Here is a 20740-nt window from a genome sequence, read left to right as displayed (position 1 = left end):
TGGCTGAGGTTTTGCACTGGGTTAGTGGGTGAGGTTTTGCGGTGGGTTAGTGAGTGAGGTTTTGCGGTGGGTTAGTGAGTGAGGCTTTGCACTGGGTTAGTTGGTGAGGTTTTGCCCTGGGTTCGTGTGTGAGGTTTTGCACTGGGTTAGTGGGTGTGGTGGAATAGTGGGTGCGTGGATTGGTGGCTTCCTCCGCGCCACCCAGTGTGTGGAGGATGCAGCTCGTCACAATGACTGGGGTCAGTGGTTGCCACAGCAATAAGGCCATCTTCGCAGGGTCTGGGCTGGGAATGGCAAATCTTCTCCATTGGGGTATCTCTATGGAGGGCCGCTGGAGAGGGACACTTGACAGAACGATGGCTGTGGCCTAGTCTCACAGAGGAGCCAGGGACTCCTGGTTGTAGTGGGCCCAGAGTGATGAATCCTGGCATCACTGAGTTGGCAGTAGATTGGTGATCCGTGGTTGCTGGGCGAGTGTGGGATCTGCACAAAACCCAGCATTGGCGACAATGTCCGTGAGTTGGCGTTTAAAGAGTGCTCATTCCCATGTTGATGGGTCTGATACAGAATGCCGTGTGACAGTGGAGGCTGGGGGAGGTAGTGGTGTCCATGGTGACCTAGCTCAGGGCTCTCTCTCGCTTATATCTTTTATCCTTTTTATTCTTAAACTATTTAAAATGGCGACAGTTGAAGTTTTTCTCTATATTTTACTGTATTTTTCACTGTAAAATGCAAGTGATAATAAGTAAATTAATCATTCGATCAGTGAGCACACGGGTAATAGGGATCACACAAATTGCTGTAAATTAAAGTTGTCATCAGCGCAAAGTAATAAAAGAAGCAGAAGGAGGCTATTTAGCCCATTAAATCTACTCTGCCATTCAATATAATTGTAGTGGGTTTTAGGTTTCAACTCTCTGAGTGACCACAGACCGATGGATAGTGAGAGTGTGTCAGAATAGTCAGGTCACGGATAACACAAGCATTGACTGAGAGTTGCAGCCTCAGTGGAACTGAAGTCAAGGCAGGGCTAGGTGAAGATACTGAGGTGTAAATATTAAATATTTCCTGTGTGTTTGAGCCACTGCCAAACTTGATATTTCCATTTTCTCAACATGCCTTTCATTTGTGTTGCTCATTTGGACAGAGCTGGGTTTGGGAAGCTGTCTGTTGGATCCAGTGTTGAATCTGTTGGAGACGGGAAAGCTGTACATGTTCCAGTCTCACACTGTGACACTTATTCCAACAGCATCAGAGTGCAGGATGCAGAAGGTTCTCGTCTGTGGTCTCACTGCTTCATTATATCCAGAAGGAGCCATTGTTCTGTCATTTTCTTATTAACATACAAGCAAGTTTGTACCAGTCATAGGAGGCAGTGTGTGTGGCCAACAACATTATATTCTTTGTAGTTGCTGAGAGGTAGAGTAAGCAGGACCTCGTCTTTGTGCGTGAGAACTGCTGGATCAGACAGTTTTTTCAACAAGTCCCAGCCCAACCAGCACAGAGACACAAGGGAATATTCAGTCCATGCTCCTCGACCCAGTCTGTACTTCATGGTGAACAGACATTGTATTCTGCTGTTAAGAAAACCCAGACTTTTTTTGTGTTGAATGGGACATTAACAAACCAAAAGGATGCATTTGTATAGCACCCATCATTGGTGTTAGGACATTGCAAAGAACTTTACAATCAATGAACTACTTTAAGTTGTGGTCACTGTTGTAAGGTAGAGTTGGCCACATTTCACAGGGGCATTTTCCCAAACAATCAACAATAGATTTATGGTCATCATTAACCCTTAATTGCAGAATCATATTCAAATTCCACTATTTGCCATTGGTGGAATTTGAACCTGATTGTCCTCAAAACATTACCTGGGTCTCTGGATTAAAATTCCAGAGAATACCTTTGCTCTCTGCTCTCCACAGGCGCTCCAAGGCCTGCCGAGCTTCACCAGGGATTTCTGTTTGTGTTACCAACAGAAACATTCTGATACAATGAAATTAATAAGAAAGGGTTTTAGAACTCAGACCTTTAATAAAACAACTAAGGGGTTTTCTGCTATAGCATGCGTTTCGTTAACGTGAATTCACTGTAACGTGGTTGAGAAATTGGGGACACTGTTTCTAAAGCACAAACTTTTAATACGTGTGTTGACATAATGTGATTACATCACCAACACTTGAGGTGCTGTTTCTAAAGCGTGATTTTTCAATAATACGGGGTTGCACAAGAACGCTACCATCGTGTTATAGAAGAACTACCTGTTCATTATATCAAACCAGAGCATTTGTTTCCTGACCAGAGCTAATCTCCTCCTGTACTGCTCCACTACCTGTCAGACAATGTTACTGGAGAATCAGTTTGTGTTTAGAGATGCGTCTTAGTGATAAACCACAAACTCTCATTGTGGATTGATACATCGCTAATGTTTTTTTCACTATTTAAACATTGGGTTACCATCCTATGTGTCACACAACATGGTTAAAGACAGGGAATAACAGTAATCCTGCAGTGGGTGGGTAAAAACAGTCTACTCTGGAGTCAATCACTGATACAGCCATGAGGCTGTCAGGCTGGAAGTAGGTGCACGAGTGGAACAAAGTAAAGTGGTTAGAATAACAGAGAGCCTTGTGATTTTCCTTGTTATATATTGTCAGAGAGACAGGTGACTCAGAGATTGACAAGTGGCAGACACAGCAATGCACAATTTAGATAGAAAGAGAAACTACTTTAGTTAAAGTGTAATTTAAACAAATGATCAAAATTCATTCGCTTCAAATCCTACAATAAATATAGTGATAAAAAGCTGCTTCATTCAGCCTAGCTAATTTGCCCACCATTTTCTCTGTTTTTTAAATTATCCACCTGGTTCTAGAGCTTAAATAAAAGCAAATTACTGCGGATACTGGAATCTGAAATCAAAAGAGAAAATGCTGGAAAATCTCAGCAGGTCTAGCAGCATCTGTAAGGAGCGAAGAGAGCTGATATTTCGAGTCTAACTGACCCTTTGACAAAGGGTCAGTTAGACTCGAAACATCAGCTCTCTTCTCTCCTTACAGATGCTGCCAGACCTGCTGAGATTTTCCAGCATTTTCTCTTTTGGTTCTCGAGCTTTATTCTTCATGGCTGTTTAGACAACTCTGCGTGTGATCCCATTCTGTGCAAGAACTTCCAGCCTTACCTGTTTGAAATTGATCATTTAATTTCAGGATATGGAGATGCCGGTGTTGAGAGTACAAGCTTTTGGAGGGCTGCTCCTTCGTCAGGTAGCTAGTGGGCCAGGATCATGGGTCACAGAATTTATAGTAAAAGATCAAAGTGTCGTACAACTGATGCAATGGATTGAACAAGCCTAGATTGTTGTTAAGACTTTAATCACTTTAGAATGAGGATGCAGGTTTCGATGATTAATATGTAAATCCCAGAACTTCTTTCAAGTCACAGTCCCGAGATAACTTATATAAAAAAAGTGACATTTCAGCTCAGACAATGCATTAAAATTGTGAGTTTAAAGTCTGTCTGTATCCCAACCTTGAGTCAGATCGGTTCCATTTGGATACAGAACTGGCTCAAAGGTAGAAGACAGAAGTTGGTGATGGAGGGTTGTTTTTCAGACTGGAGGCCTGTGACCAATGGAGTGCCACGAGGATTGGTGCTGGGTCCAATAATTTTCATCATTTATATAAATGATTTGGATGTGAGCATTAGAGGTATAGTTAGTAAGTTTGCAATGACACCAAAATTGGAGGTGTAGTGGACAGCGAAGAAGGTTACCTCCGATTACAACATATTTGATCAGATGGGCCAATGGGCTGAAGAGTGGCAGATGGAGTTTAATTTAGATAAGTTTGAGGTGCTGCATTTTGGAAAAGTAAATCTTAGCAGGATTCTTAATAGTAAGGTCCAAGGGAGTGTTGTTGAACAAAGAGACCTTGGAGTGCAGGTTCATAGCTCCTTGAAGGTGGAGTCACAGGTAGATAGGATAGTGAAGAAGGTGTTTGGTATGCTTTCCTTTATTGGTCAGAGTATTGAGTACAGGAGTTGGGAGGTCATGTTGCGGACATTGGTTAGGTCATTTTTGGAATACTGCATGCAATTCTGGTCTCCTTCCTATGGAAGGATATTGTGAAAGTTGAAAGGGTTCAGAAAAGATTTCCAAGGATGTTGCCAGGGTTAGAAGATTTGAGCTATAGGGAGAGGGTGAATAGGTGGGGCTGTTTTCTCTGGAATGTCGGAGGCTGAGGGGTGACCTTATAAAAGTTTATAAATTCATGAGGGGCATGGATTGGATATGTAGACAAAATCTTTTCACTGAGATGAGGGAGTCCAGAACTAGAGGGCATAGGTTTAGGATGAGAGGGGAAAGATATAAAAGTGACCTAAGGGGCAACTTTTTCACGCAGAGATATGGAATGAGCTGCCAGAGGATGTGGTGGAGGCTAGTACAATTGCAACACTTAAGAGGCATTTGAACAGGTATATGAACAGGAAGGGTTTGGAGGGATATGGGCCGGGTGCTGGCAGGTGGGACTAGATTGGGTTGGGATATCTGGTCAGCATGGACAGGTTGGACCGAAGGGTCTGTTTCCATGCTGTACATCTCTATGAGTCTATTTCCAAAGTAGGAATTGATAAAATGTCACATTGGCTGAGTGCCTACAGTTTGTGCACACTCTCTATCAAGCAAACGCACTCTGTCTCCCTCTCTCCCACATGTGCGTGTATAGGTGTACTGGGTGAATTTGCGTTTGCAGATTTGTATTCATATTTGTTCAAAAAGCACACCATCTGCAGGCAGCCAGTGACCAAGCAGTATCTGACTGTACAGTATCTGACTGTACAGTATGTGCAGACTTGCAAACCCCATTCTCTCACAGTTGATGGCATGATCAGCAGCAGGGGGCTGACCAGAAACAAGTATGCTCAAGAGCTGGATCTGGGCGTGCACAAAGAAGGGAGAAGGAATTCCAGAGACAGGAAGACATGAGGGAAAGGAGGGATTAGAAAAACTGGATAAGAATTTTAAAATTGAGACTTTGCTTAACCAGGCAAAAGGCTCAACATGAGGCAGTGCAGGTTTTGAAAGAGCAGCAAAGCTTTGGCCATCCTGGAACTTCATGAAGGGTAGAATGTCTGAGGCCAGTTCCAGAGCAGTGGGACAATGGGTTCTAGTGTGAACAAAGCACGGAGGATGAGGGTTTTAGCAGCAGATGAGCTGAGAGGAGGCAAAGGCCAGTGATGGTCGGAAATTGGAAATAGTGTATGGAATGAGCTGCCAGAGGATGTGGTGGAGGCTGGTACAATTACAACATTTAAAAGCCATCTGGATGGGTATATGAATAGGAAGGGTTTGGAGGAATATGGGCCAAATGTTGGTAAATGGGACTAGATTAGTTTCGGATATCTGGTCGGCATGGACGATTTGGACCGAAGTGTCTGTATCTGTGCTGTACATCTCTATGACTCTATGTCTTCTCAGTAACACCACAGAAATGTGATTGAACCTTCAGCTCAGGGTCAAATATGAAACTAAGGGTACAGAATTAAACAAAAGCCATTAAAGAAAATGGGGAAACCACAGCATTATTTTAAACTCCCCGATATTTTATTTTGCACAGGCAGTGGACCGAATGTTTAATTGCAGGAGATTCCAGGACAGTCCTGGGAAGGGAGGGCAAGTGAAATGTTCAGTCAGCATCCTGGAAAAATGCTCCCTCAAATGTCAGGTATTCCCACAGGATCTTTACCATCCATTGAAAGACAAAGAAACAGTTATGTCCGAGGTTAGACTGCTGGAATATAAAAATAATCATAAATCAAAGAACTCTACAGGCTGGAGATCTGAAACAGAAACACAAACTGCTGAAGAAACATAAACTCAGTTTCTCTCTCTACAGAGGCTGCCAGATCTGCTGAGTTTCTCCAGCAATCTCTGTTTTAGACTGCAGGATCGACCCATTGCATTTGCAAAATTGTTTAGTCACATGCAACAAATTAAATTTGAGTTATAAATAAGTTATGTCGTAAATAAACCAGAACTAAATAATTCTGGAGGGGTTTCCAATGTGCCAAGAGTTCTCACTTTGTTGATGGTCGCCAGTGTTTAATTGGGACAGCCTAGGTTGTAAAAGGTAATGTTGCACCTAGAAGGCAGCTCTGTTTAATGCTAATTGAAAGAGATTGAAGAAAAGAGAGTGTATTTGTGTGTTTCAATGTGGGCCATGCTTGAGAAACTGGAGTAATTTGGAAAGCCATGGAAAAGATGTCAATTTATCGGCTTTTGCCATCAGAGTTCTGGCAGTTGGCCACCCCCGTTACTGGGGTTAGCTCCATGCTAGAGATTGACGGAACTGTTTACTTCACTCCCTGGTGGAGATTGGAGGGAGGCTGCATTCAGACCAAGTCAATGTTTGCAGACAATTATGTGAGTGCCAGTGAGCTGCTCAGTGAACTGAGGTGTGCCGCTCTGGAATAATCAGTAAACTAATGACACAGCACAAAGACTTTACTGTGGCTTATCAGATTGCTTTTTTAAAAAGAAACCTACCACTTTAGTTTAGAAAGTCCACCCTGTGCAGATGCAGTGATCTGATCTGCAGGTTCTGGGAGGAGTGCATGCCTCTATTCTCCAATCCTGTACGGTATAGGCCAGTGACAAAGAGAGGGAGCAAATAGTGGAAATCTGAAGTAAAAACACCAGGTACAAAAAACAGGTTACTCGTCTCCTGATTGAAGTTTATAACATTAATCAGCTCATTCCAGTGATTAAAGAAAGTTTGGACAAATATTGGGCTTTAAGGATAGGGCTTGGGGTGGGGGCATGGTGGGTGGCTGCTGGTGGGGATGGCGTGGAATTTGTTGGAGAGCTCTTTAGTACAACAGACACAGGTACAATGGGCTGAATAGCCTCCTGCTGAATGTTGATCTGAAATAGGATGTTTTTAGTTTCACAGGTTGATGGGAGCAAAAGCTCAGTCTTAGTTTTAGCAAAGAGCAGATGAAGAGTATTAGAAGGAGATGATTGGCTCGATTAAAGACAGGCTCCAATGGCAGTGTGGTAGTGTCCCTACCTCTGAGCTAGGATACCAGGGTTTGAATTCCCTCCAATCCAGAGGTATGTTGTAATGCCTCTGAACAGATTGATTCAGAGGGGAGAAAAAGCCTAGATCAATAGCCCAAGACACAGTTGCTACGATCTTTAACTCTGTTATTATCTGGGCAGCAGCACAAGGAAAATTTTAAACAAAACACAAATTAATGATGTTTAGTTTTAAAAAACACACAGATGGGAGCTGCTCAAGATCCAAAACACTCACCATTCCAGTTTTATTCCTGTGATTACAAAGAGAATGATCAAAATTCGTATAAACTGAAGATAAATGAGTCAACAATTCAATGAGATCAACAATCCAGGCAAGTGGGCATAGAATGGAGAGACAAACAAATTGAATTTCCACAGAAACATTTGGTTTCAATATGTAAAGGATAATTAACTCAAGTGAAATAACTTATTTTTTCCCCTGCAATCCCAAAGGTGATTGGTAGGATATTTAATATAAGTGTTGACATAAAATCACTGATGTCCAGTTTGGGTTCCACCAGGGCCACTCAGCTCCTGACCTCATTAAAGCCTTGGTTCAAACATGGACAAAAGAACTGAATTCCAGAGGGGAGGGGAGAGGGACAGCCTTTGACATCAAGACTGCATTCAACTGAGTATGGGATCAAGGAGCCCTGGCAAAACTGGAAGCGATGGGTATCAGCAGGTAAACTCTCCAGTGGTTAGAGTCATACCTGACACATAGGAAGATGGTTGTGTTTGTTGGAGGTCAGTCATCTCAGCTCCAGGACATCTCAGCAGGAATTCCTCAGGGTAGTGTCCTAGGCCCAACCTCTTCAGCTGCTTCATCAACAACCTTCCCTCCATTGTAAGATCAGACTTGGGGATGTTTGTCAATGACTACACAATGTTCAGCACCATTCGCAACTCCTTAGAAACTGAAGCAGATCCTGTTCAAATGTAATAAAATAGATTAGATTAGATTAGATTACTTAGTGTGGAAACAGGCCCTTCAGCCCAACAAGTCCACACCGCCCCGCCGAAGCGCAACCCACCCATGCCCCTACATTTACCCCTTACCTAACACTAGGGGCAATTTAGCATGGTCAATTCACCTAACCTGCACATCTTTGGACTGTGGGAGGAAACCGGAGCACCCGGAGGAAACCCACGCAGACACGGGGAGAACGTGCAAACTCCACACAGTCAGTCGCCTGAGGCGGGAATTGAACCCAGGTCTCTGGCGCTGTGAGGCAGCAGTGCTAACCACTGTGCCACCGTGGTTTGAGCTGACAAATGGCATGTGATATTTGTGCCACATCAATGTCAAGCAATGAAATCTCCAAAAAGAAACAATCTAACCACCACCCCTTGCCATTCAATGACATTGCCATCACTGAATCCCCCACTATCAATATCCTGGGGGTTACCATTGACCATAAATTCGCCCTGGACCAACATTATAAACACAGTGTCTACAAGAGCAGGTCAGAGACTAGAGATCCTGCAGTGAATAACTCACCTCCTGACTCCCCAAAGCCTGTCCACCAACTCCAAGGCACAAGTCAGGAGTGTGATGAAATACTCCCCACTTGTCTGGATGGGGGCAGCTCCAACGACACTCGAAGCTCAACACTATCCAGGACAAAGCAGGTGCTTGATTGTCACGAATCCACAAATATCCACTCCCTCCACCACCGGCGCTCAGTAGCAGCAGTGTGTACTATCCACAAGATGCACTGCAGAAATTCACCAAGGATCCTTAGACAGCACCTTCCAAACCCACAACTACTTCCATTTAGAAGGACAAGGACAGCAGCAACATGGGAATACCACCCCCTGCAAGTTCCCCTCTAAGCCACTCACCATCCTGACTTGGAAATATATCACTGTTCACTGTCGCTGGGTCAAAATCCTGGAATTCCCTAAGGGCATTGTGGGTCTACCCAAAGCACATGGACTGCAGCGGGTCAAGAAGGCAGCTCACCCCCACCTTCTCAGGCCCAGCCAGCAACACCAACATCCCATGAGTGGATAAAAAGAGTTACAAATGAATGGGATTTTGAAGATTATAATCAGGTACTTGTCAGTAATCACAATGAGGACGGGAGCAATTGAACTAATGTGCAGTGCAACAAATTTGGGAATTTTAAAATGAATTGAGCTATACACAGAAGCACTCTTGTCGCAGTTTCCTGCACACTCTCTGCTAGCTCTGGTTTCAGTGTGTCTGAACCCAGGTCCCAGCCATAAAGCCCGTGGCATAAGGCCCGTGCTGACAATGTCAGATGACACTGATTGTGTCAGTTGAGGAAGTCTCATTTTCTCAGATGCACAGCCTTTGGTCAGCGGCACCTTTTAAACGTTTTTCCATCTTATTACATCCAGACTGCAGGTCAAAGTTCCAATTTGTTACAATTCCAGGCGGGATACCCCAGACTGTTCCACTCTTGCATAAGGAGGGAGGGATGACGTGGGTTCTTTCTCATTCAACCCCACCGTGCCACCCAAACCAACAACATCAATTTATAAATGGATTCCTTCCCTTGTGGATAGCTTTCTCTCAAACCTGATGATTTTATGTTTTAAAAGGAGCCAATTTAATCAGACTTTTTGGAGTTAACAAAATAGTGAGTCACTGCATTGTAGGAAGCTTTGGAAAGGGTTCAGAGATTTACTCGGATGTTGCCTGGTATGGAGGGAAGGTCTTACGAGGAAAGGCTGAGGGACTTGAGACTGTTTTCATTAGAGAGAAGGAGGTTGAGAGGTGACTTAATTGCGACATTTAAGATAACCAAAGGGTTAGATAGGGTGGACAGTGAGATCCTTTTTCCTCAGATGGTGATGGATAGCACAAGGGGACATAGCTTTAAACTGAGGGGTGATAGATAAAGGACAGATGTCAGAGGTAGTTTCTTTACTCAGAGAGTAGTAGGGGCGTGAACACACTGCCTGCAACAGTAGTAGACTTTAAGGGCATTTAAATATGGATGAAAATGGAATAGTATAGGTTAGATGGGCTTCAGATTGCTTCCACTGGTCAGCGCAACATCGAGGACCAAAGGGCCTGTACTGTGATCTCTTGTGGCTACAAGGATAACAGGCGTCTGACAATCTCTTGCTTAAAACCAAGCCATTATTTATGGATTATGATCTAAACTGCAGACCCATGATATATTTATTCTTTTGAAGATCACACTAGGACAGGGATTAAAAATCCAGCTTCAACTCTACTGGAATGTACTAGTGGGACTGAGTGTTCCCGTGAGTTCAAAATAAGAGGTGAGTCTAACAAGACTTAGCAATGAAGAAAGGTTGGATAATCTTGAGCAGAGAAGGCTGAGGGAACCTGGTCGAGCAGTATAGGATTACAAGGGGCATGGTTAGGGTGAATAGAAAGCAGCTGTTCCCCTGAGTCAAAGGATCAATAATAAGGAGCATCAGTTTAAAGTGAAAGGCAAGAGATTTAGAGGAGATTTATGGAAAATGTTTTTCACCTAGAGGGTGGTGGAGCTCTGAAATGCTCTGCCTTGGAGATTAGTTAAGGCAGGAAACCTCACAAACTTTAAAAAGTACTTGAATGAGCATCTGAAATGTCATAACATTCAAGACTAAGGATCTGGTGTGGGAAAGTAGAATTAGTGCAGATAGGTCAGCACAGACATGATGGGTCAAAGGGCCTCATCTATACTGTATGACTGTGTAACAATACTTTTCACTGTATCTTAGTACATGAACAAATCAAATTGATGACTCTATGACTCTCAGATTCAAGTTAAAATCACCAGATGTATGGATCAGTCTCTGACTTATTTGGGAAGAGTGGATGTTTAGATGTTGTAGATGTTGGAGTGAAGATTAATTGCATTAACAATAGTTCATTCATACTGACATTTGTAGTTGAATAGATTCTACATTTTGCTGTTTGGTTGAGATTCTGCCATTTTGATCCCTTTTGACTGTGACTGAATTCCAGTATTCAAGTTGAGACTGAGTCCTTTTGATGCTTCATTTGTCTGGCTTTCTAGCTAGTTGGTTGCTAGAATTCAGAGTGAGGAAATCCCTTTTACCTGCAACACGGGGGTGACTAAAGAAGACTTCTTCCTATATACAAGGCCTAAACCAACGTAGTGCACATATTTAGCCCACTGGCAGCAGGGGAACATTCAGTCCCACTAGTACATTCCAGTAGAGTTGAAGCTGGATTTTTAATCCCTCTCCTTGTGTGATCTTCAGAAGGATAAATATAACATGGGTCTGCAGTTTAGATCATAATCCATAAATAAATGCTTGGTTTTAAGCTAGAGATTGTCAGACTCCCGTTATCTTTGTCCCCACAAGACATCACAGACCAGTCTATTTTGACTTGCCTCTTCTGCTTTGAAGAGCTGTTGTTTGAAGTTTCCTTTGCACCTTTGGTTTGACATTCCATGGTCTGTCTCTCTTCAGTTACACCTTTAATTGACATTGGCAGCCATCTTTGGCTGGACCTAAACACAGTCTTGAATTACCAGTTAAAAATGTCCACAGTAATTCAAGGTCCTGACACAGGGTCATGACAATATCATCAATGACTTCATTTATGAAGAGATTGAATAATGGTATACCAATGAAATTATGAAATGGTTCAATATAGTTTTATAAAGGAAGCTTTAATGGTTTTTAAATAGGTTATTGACTGATAGAAATGCTGATTCATAAGTGTTTATTATTGGTGATAAATCCATTTTCAGCTCAGTCAATTACCAGATCAATGCTTTTAAACATATCAAGGAATCCTTTAATACAAAATATGAATTAACCAATTGCCAGAGATTCTTATGACACAGCCCTATTCCTGCAGGTTCCAGTAAGACTGTGATGCTGTTGAGGATTAGCCAATGTTTGAACTGTATTCTGATCATCACAAATTCAAATGCATTTTGGATCTAAGTTTCCGATTGCTTTCTAAATTGAATCTCTGCACCTACACTTCACACATCCCAGGATTTTTATACCGGCCTGTAAACAATTAAATAATAAACAGAGTGACACCTTTAAAGGGAAAGTCAATCCCTTTGATTTAATTTCACAACAAATTTAGTGAGTTTGATTATGGGGAGGCTATGGACCAGTGAGATTATCACTAGGTTATTCATCTGGGAACCTGGGTTCACAATCTCATCATAATGGATGGTTTGAATTGAAAAAGAATCTGGAATTAACTCTCTAATGGTGACCATGAAGACCTCTCTGTTTCACTAATGTCCTTTAGGGGAAAAAAAAAGTGCTGTCCTTACCTAGTCTGGCCAACACGTGACTCCAGAGCTACAGCAATGTGGTTGTCTCTGAACTGCCCCTGGATAATAAATGCTGGCCTAGTCAGCAATGCTTACATCCTATGAATGAATGTAAAATAATTTGGTCTGCTACCCTTCAATTAAAACAAAAAAAACTTCTGTCTGCTGTTTGTGGGATCTTCCTAAATGTAAATTGACTGGCACATTTCCACTTCTACAACAGTGAGAAGACTTCAAAAGTACTCTGTTGGTTGTAATGCACTTTGGGATACTATGAAAGGTGCTAATTAAATGGAAATTCTTTCTTGCACTGCAGGGAGTGCTGTGTATTCAGACTCTGTAATTTGTCAAACTACAGTTTGCTCTTGGCTGGTTTACATCTGCCAAGATAATTTTATCACAAAGAAAGCAACCCTCCTTCAAGACACTGAGCACTGCAACCACAACAGTCTAGTCTGCTCGAAAACAAGCTGCCTCCTTGTTTCAGAGGTTTATAGTACAGTCAGATGTTAGAATCTGTGATTGATAGGTCATTGCTAACCAGGGATATGGAGAGTTGTGTAACCATAAACAAAGTGCCTGGATGGTGTTAGGATCCAGATAGCAGCTCAGATGTGGAACTGAATGTTTCCCTCCTGTATCTATCAGCACCCACTCCTTCTCTCCCCTGGACCTTCCCTCGCCTTCTGGTCTTCAGCTGCTGAGGCACCAAACCTCTAGAGTTTGCTCCCCCTGAACCTCTCTGCCTCTCCACCTTTGTTAAGATACAACTGATAACCTACCTCCGAGGGGGAAGTTGATGGTCTGGCGGTATAATCGCAAGGCAGTGACTCCAGGTAATGTCCTGGGGGACCTGAGTTCGAATCTTGTCATGTCAAATGGTGGAATTTGAATTCAATGAAAATCTGGAATTAAGGGCCTAATGATTGGCAGAGGAAAAACCCATCTGGCCCTTTTAGAGAAGGAAATCTGCCATCCTTATCTGGTCTGACCTACATGTGACTCCAGATCCACAACAACATGGTTGACTGTTCACTGCCCTCTGGGCAATTCGGGATGGGGTAATAAATGCTGGTCTAGTCAGTGACGCCCTCATTCTATGAATGAATAAAAAAAGCAATGATCTTATTGAATGATGGAACAGACTTGAGGGGCTGAATGGCCTTCTAATTCCAATACATTAAAAGGTCTTGATTCAATGTAAAGTACTTTTGGTGTCCTGAGGCTGTGAACGGTGCTACATAAATGTAAGTTATCTGTTTTTCACTAACATCTTCTGTTCACGATATTCATTATGAAATCTCTTAACTCCTCATGGGGTGCTAAGATCTCTACCCATGTTCCTTCGGGTCTCTTTCAGCACTTGTCCAGACAATGTCTAGACATCGAAGTGGTGTGTGGTAAACTCTCTGACAGACTGTCGGTGTGGTGAGATCCGAATTCTCTCTGCTGGTGTCTCTGCTGGAGTGGAGAGCAGCTACTGCTCCTGTAGTGCCCTGCCTGCTGCCAGCCTTATCCTGACACTCTTCCTGCCACATGACAGAGTGCTCAAGCTACCAAGACAACCTGACATTTACACAATGACATCAACCAGCTTTCTGCGCATTCTCCTCATTGAATGTTCCTTTTGCAAATGTTCAAGTCACAAGATTGACTTGGCTTGGCTCCAGTTTTGGAAATAAATATTCACATGCAGACACAATTCTCTCCCTGCTTTTCAGTGCAACTTTTTCTTGTGTCGTTGCCAGGCTACAGACTTTTATGTTTTCTCATACACACATTGCAAACTTTCTTTGGTGAAATCAGATAGTTTCAAGTCCACTCCCCAGCCTGGCTTCCCCTATTCACCATACCTCAAAGATTCACAGGAAAAAACAAGGTTTCTTCCTGGTGTTTCTATTGCTGTCAGAGTCACCTCAGGCTTACTGGTGCTCACTGTTATCAATGTGGAGACTGTCCAACAGCTGGTGGGGAGGGGGAGCTGCCTTGGGACAGCCACAACTTCCTGGATGAGTTGTGTCCCTCCATTGTTAAAAGCTCACAAAGTGACTGCTGATCCTCAGTTTCTGCTCAGGTTTCAAGAAGCTACTACATTTAGATTCATTAATGACCCACTAAATTCATCTCAAAGTTAGGGTTGGCACTTGCTTTATTCAGAGTCAAGATTGGAGTGGAGCTGGAAAAGCACAGCAGGTCAGGCAGCATCCGAGGAGCAGGAAAATCTATGCTTCAGGCAAAAGCTTTTGAAGGGCTTTTGCCCGAAACGTCAATTTTCCAGCTCCTTGGATGCTGCCTGACCTGCTGTGCTTTTCCAGCACCACTCTAATCTTGATTCTAGTCTCTAGTATCTGCAGTCCTAACCTTCGCCACTTTGTTTTATGCATTCATGGGATATGGGCTTACTGGTAATCCCAGCTTTACTGCATAGAAACACAGGAGTAGGCTATTTGGCTCTTTGAGCCTGCTATACCATTCAATATCATCATGGCTGATCAATCAACTCAGGCCCCTGCTCCCATTTTCTCCCTGTACCCTTTTACCCCTTTAGCCCCAAGAACTAGACTTAACTCCTTCTTGAAATCATTCAAAGTTTTGGCCTCAGCTGCTTTCTGTGGTAGAGAATTCCATAGGCTTCCTACTCTCTGGGTAAAGACATGCCTCCTAAATGGATGGTGTCACCCATCCTTAGTTGTCCCTTGAGAAGGTGGGGGTGAGCTGCCTTCTTGAACCACTGCAGTCCATGTGCTGTAGGTAGACCCACAATGCCCTTAGGGAGGGAATTCCAGAATTCTGACCCAGTGACACTGAAGGAACGGTGAGATATTTCCAAATCAGGATGGTGAGTGGCTTGGAGGGAACTTGTAGGGGTGGTGTTCCCATGTATCTGCTGCTCTTGTCCTTCTGGATGGATGTGGTCGTGGGTTTGGAATGTGCTGCCTGAAGATCATTGGAGGATTTCTGCAGCACATCTTATGGACAGTACACACTACCACTACTGAGCGTCGGTGATGGAGGGAGTGGATTTTTGTGGATGTGGTGTCAATCAAGTGACTGCTTTGTCCTGAGTGGTGTCAAGCTTCTTGAGTGTTGTTGGAGCTGCACCCATCCAGGAAAGTGGGGAGTATTCCATCACACTCCTGACTTGTGCCTTGGGCAGGATTTGGACAGCCAGGAGGTGAGTTACTCACTGCATGATTCCCAGCCTCTGATTTGCTCCCATAATGAGGAGAGTCATGTTTCTGTAATTCCACTCATCCCACCTGCCCAGAAAATAAATAATTCAAACTGCAGAACCTCATTCCTCCAGGCAGTGAATTGTTGTTCGAAATATTTTAAATTGAATATCTCATTTTTTCTTTCCTCTCTTTTTGCCTTTCCTTTCTCTCTGTCTATCCCTCTCTTTTATTACTACTGGATCGGATTCAACTCAAATTCACCCAGTTTTCTTCCCCCCATTCCCCATCACAATCACTATATCATGTTGGTTAAAAAGAAGTTCCGTGCCAAACAGTTTCTGAACAGAATTGCATCATCCATCGGATCATCTAACTGGGCCACCTCCTATTTCAATAATTTAACTACAGCTGGTCAAAGTCAAAGAAAGACTCCTGCTCAAGTCAAATACACATATTGCAGTTGTATTCACTGAAACCACTTTTAGCCATTTGCTGAATGTAGAAAGAAATACTGAACAATAATGGATTTCCTTGCCTTTTGATACACCATTTAAACCTGGCTCAGAAATCTTACCAATCTGGCATGTCTCCATCTCGAAATCCAGGAGCTAACCTTCAGCAAAATTCCTTTCAATGTACTGCTGCCTTGTTTCTGCTCAATGTTTGATCCTTTTCTGTGACTTTCAATTGTAAATGTTTTGTTGCTGCAACCAACTTCAAAGAGTCTATAAAACCTTTGAACTTTTCTAAAATCTATGGAATTGAAAGGCATCAGATTACAAAATTCATTTATTGTCCAACAAATTTAACAAATTTCTTTAAAAGGAGCATTTTCTTTTAATGCTGACTGCATTAATTTATTACACAGGGTAAAGATTGAAACCTTCAAACAGTGTAGTGAGTAATTATTTGTCCAAATCCTATACAACTGTCAAAGCAGTTTGGAGAGCACTGGCAAACTAAACTGTGAACTCCCACAATTGTAGTGCAAGTTCGACCAAAAAAAAGTGCAAATCGATGTCACAAAAGTGCAAGTGGCAAACATGTGGTTGAGGTTTCCAAACCAGCTCTCCACATGACTCATCCCGAAACCTGGCATATAAATAGTTTGTCACATCTACCCATCTCATCAGGCTCCATGATATCAAAAGTATTAGATTTTGTAAAACCCTAGCAAGTCTCTTCAGTTTGGTAAAACAGCTTGTTTCATTTCTGAATATATAACCTCCAGCACTGCCCCTTCAAAGAGACCAGCTTGTTCCTGGTATAGACACTTGAAAGCATTTAAGTTTTGAAAATAACGAGAATTTTCTAGTAATTAGAAAGGTTGGAAGGATACTTAGGGATTTCAGTCAACAGTTACTCAATCATCAACCCTTGGGCAAGGCTGGACTAATAGTTCCACTCCGATCAGCAAGTTTGAGAATCTATCAGCAGCTTGGATCAGTCTCAAGTCGGTTCAAACCCCATTTAACTCCAGTTTAGTCCAAAACGAAGCCTGCATTGTTCAAGATACCATCTCTTCTTTGTTTGGGATATGGTAAAACAGGGTTCTTGCAGTCTGAGGGGTAGCTGTAATAATCACACAGCAATACATGACCAACAAGCTTTCTCATCGTTTCAGTGACGAATGATCGAGGACAGACACCGGTCTGTCTGACTCGAGATTCATTTCCCTCATGTCCACTTCAGATTGGAGTTATTCATCTCATGATTTTACTGAATAAAGATTCATTGCCACATTTCCTGCTACTAAGCCAATATCAGATTCCACTCACTGGCAAGTTCTTGGGGATATAGACAGTACAAAAGGTGCTACATTAATGCAATTTCTATACAAGAATACATATGAAGGAAGTCACATTGTTAACTAGATAATGAATTTTCCCAGGCAATGCTGGAGATGGGTCAAAATCAAGAGCATTAATATCCACACAACAGAGATGCCAGCAGAATGAGTGAACTGCAGCACCAAGGGTACTTGCTGTTAAAACTCAAGTGAGCTAACACTCTATAACTGTCCGGGCTGAGGAGGAATATAGCTTCTTCTTTATCAAGCAAAACCCAGGGCTCAGTTTCAGTGCTTGCCTGAAGCCAGCTGTAAAACAGGTACCAATAAAAAAGAAGTCACTGAGGCTTGGCCAGGAGCTGCCATCCTGCCTGAAGATTAACGTCAATTCAAATGTCGGGACCACACTTGAATCGTAAACAATCCGATCCAGCTTCTTACACGTGTTCCCAGTTTCCACATTGATGTAAATGATGGAGCCACGTAGACCACAGGGTTCACTGGAGGACAGGCACAACACGTCCTGGGCTATCTTCCTGATCAATGTTTCTGGGACTAATACTTCAGAGCAGTTAAGCTTTGTCTTCTTGGCTCTGGACAGGGAATTCTCAAAGAGCTTAGTCAAGTACAGACATGTTTGCTCTTCCTCATTTACATTGTTTGCAGCTATCTCGTGATCCCAATAATTAATATCTGCAAGGGAGGGGAAAAAAAAAACAGTGAAAGTTTAGATTGTAATTAAAATACAGGAAGATTTGGACAGTAGCTACTGGTAATAACACGGAGCTGTACAAAGATCACTGTATATGCATTTTAAAATAAGGATTTAGACAGAAATTGCTGATCTTCAATAAAACGTGATTCACTGGCAGGAAATTTGGTAACTAAAAATGCACAGACTTAAAAATAGAAGATCAGATGAGAATAAGGGGAATCCATCTATCAGCACAGGGACAGACCCAGAGGGCAGCTCACCATCACCTTCTCACAGAGAACTAGGGATAGGGCAGTGACCCCTCCACCTCCACCACCCCCACTCCCCACTCCCCCCCCCCCCCCCTTCACCCCCAATCAATGAATAATGAGAAAGTTTTACAGTGTTAATACAAATTGGAGAAACTCAACAGGTCTGGCATAATCTGCTGAGAGAAACAGAGTTAACATTGCAAGTCTGGTATGACTCTTCCAAAGACTCAAAATGACGACTCTGTTTCTGTCTCTGCAGAGGCTGCCGACCTGCTGAGTTTAGGAAACAGTGACGACTGCAGATGCTGAAGAGTCAGAGTTAATAAAGCGTGGCACTGGAAAAGCACAGCAGGTCAGGCAGCATCCAAGGAGCACAAGAATCGACATTTCGGGCAAAACCCTTCATCAGGTCCTGAATATGCCCAAAATGTTGACTCTCTTGCTCCTTGGATATGCCTGACTTCCCGAGTTTCTCTAGCGCTCTGATTTTATTTCAGATCAGCATTTGCAGTATTTTGGTTTTAGACTATGAGCTGTGGTAGTCATAAATGCACTGTCTACAAGGATGGTGGAACAAGATTCAGAAATACCTTTCAAATCTGAATTTGCTTATATCTGTAAAAGACAATAGTTTTCCAGAACTTTGGAGACAGCGCAGTGGGAGCAGGACCAATCAGATAACTCTTTCAGACAGCTAGCGCTGATTTGATGGGCAAAATGGTCATTTCCAAGATTCAGTATCGTATTTATTCAGAGTGTAAACCCTAGCCCGTCTGTTGTTTTCCCTTTTTGCCATCCTAGCCGGTCCACAGTCTCTGGACACGCATATGCTCACACATGGAGAAACTCAGCAAGGTCTGGCAGCCTCTGCTGACAGAAAGCAGTGTTAACAATTTGGCTCCAGTGAGCCTTCTTTAGAACAGACCCTAGTCTGGCTCTGATACCAGTCCCACTGCCCAAGGGAAGAACATTGAGGGAGAGTCCCACTGCCCAAGGAGATACAGAAATGCCTGAAGTGCCACCTTTCAAGTGAAAGATGAAACTGAGGTATCATCTACTCTCTCCCACAGATGATAAAGACTTTGGAACACTGTAAAGACTGGACAGGGTGCTAGTCAATATTAAAGCTTTAGTCAGTAATAGAAACATAATGAGCACACCATTAATTTGTTTGTGGGATATGACTGTGTGGGGTTTGGCTGCTGCATTTTGTTTTACGATAGTGATTACACTTCAGAGACACTTCCATTCGGGATGTGCTGAGTGCCAGAGCCTTTCCTCCCGGTCTGTGTCAAATTAACCCAATGCCAGAGCCACTCCCTTCCACCCTCAGCAAACCTGCTCCTAAACCTCTGCTTCCATGGAGAGGAGCCCGGGGCCTTCCCGTGTGGGGATTGGAATGGGGGGGGGGGGGGATCTGTGACTAGGGCCTTCCCTTGGGGGGGTGTGGGGGTGACACTACTCAGGACTTTCCCCTGGGGGTGAGGGGAAAAGACGACTGTGCCCAAGGGCTTCCCCTGGGGTGTGAGGGCAGGTGACTGTGCCCAGGGTCTATCCCTGAGGGGGCATAGTGACTGTGACCAGAGTCTACCCATGTGGAGGTGGTGAGGGGTCAGGTTTGACCATGCCCAGGTCAGGGTGACCATGCCCAGTGTCTGCCCCTGGGGAGGGGGAAAGAGGTCAGGGGTGACCATGCCCAGGGTTTGCCTGGGGGGGGAGGGGTAAGAGGGGGACACAGGGGGGGGGGGGGGGGGAGAAAGAGGGGTCAGGGGTGATCATGCCCAGGGTCTGCATGTGGGGAGGGGGAAGAGGGGTCAGGATGACCATGCCCAGGGTCTGGGGTCAGGGGTGACCATGCCTAGGGTCTGGCCCTGGCTCTCCCAGAGTGAGCTGGACCCCACACTCCCTCAGCCTGCCCCATCCATGCACTCATTAACCTGGCGTCCTCATTGTACCCCCGCCCCGCCCCACATACAGACTGACAGTTCCAGGAAGAAACTTTTAAAACTAAGTTCAATCCCCTTTACATTAAAACTGTCAAAGATGTTCGTGTGTACCCCAGTGTTTCTGGAGCCGCTCAATCGGAACATTAAAGTAGACCTGAGAGTATGAATACGGCCCGGGGTCCCCCAGGGTGCTCAGGGAATTAGGAATTGTTCCGGACAGAGGAATCCAAACAGGGTTCATTTGAAACAAAGCAAAACAACAAACGGTTTCATCGCTGGACAAGAGCAGCTAAAGGCTGCCGGCTCAATGTGGGAGCAGCAGCATCCCCTCCACCCCACACCCTTCACCACCCCCCACCCACCCTCAGGGGGAGGGGGACACTGGCCACTCACTCACTCACCCTCCGCCGGGGGCTCACAGCCTGGGCTTTTCCTCTTGGAGCAGCTCGCCACCATCCCGCAGGCAGGCTCCCCCTCCTACCGCATCGCCCGTGTCTCTGTCTGTGTGTGTGTGTGTGTGT

General features: G+C 43.9%; 1 protein-coding gene and 2 long non-coding RNA genes across 3 annotated transcripts in view; all 3 read right to left on the bottom strand.

The window, feature by feature from the left end:
- Nucleotides 1–20740, bottom strand: part of LOC122539541 — a 35104-nt gene that overhangs the window by 9178 nt on the left and 5186 nt on the right. The gene's annotated exons all lie outside the window — the stretch shown is intronic.
- Nucleotides 5603–7836, bottom strand: LOC122539539. The gene is made up of 3 exons (XR_006309115.1): nt 7798–7836; nt 6551–6685; nt 5603–5795 (listed from the first exon to the last, which is right to left on the bottom strand). It is a non-coding gene; the product is annotated as an uncharacterized LOC122539539 (long non-coding RNA).
- On the bottom strand, nt 16290–20734 carry LOC122539538 (DNA damage-inducible transcript 4-like protein). Its single transcript, XM_043674504.1, has 2 exons — nt 20621–20734; nt 16290–18000 (listed from the first exon to the last, which is right to left on the bottom strand). Exons 1-2 carry the CDS (start codon nt 20673–20675, stop codon nt 17522–17524), a joined length of 534 nt encoding a protein of 177 aa, XP_043530439.1. The 5' UTR covers nt 20676–20734; the 3' UTR covers nt 16290–17521.

This window comes from Chiloscyllium plagiosum, chromosome 32, assembly GCF_004010195.1.
Source record: "Chiloscyllium plagiosum isolate BGI_BamShark_2017 chromosome 32, ASM401019v2, whole genome shotgun sequence".
Lineage (NCBI taxonomy): Eukaryota > Metazoa > Chordata > Chondrichthyes > Orectolobiformes > Hemiscylliidae > Chiloscyllium > Chiloscyllium plagiosum.
The sequence above is the reverse complement of the archived record's forward strand: the minus strand, read 5'-3'. Positions and strand labels throughout refer to the sequence as shown.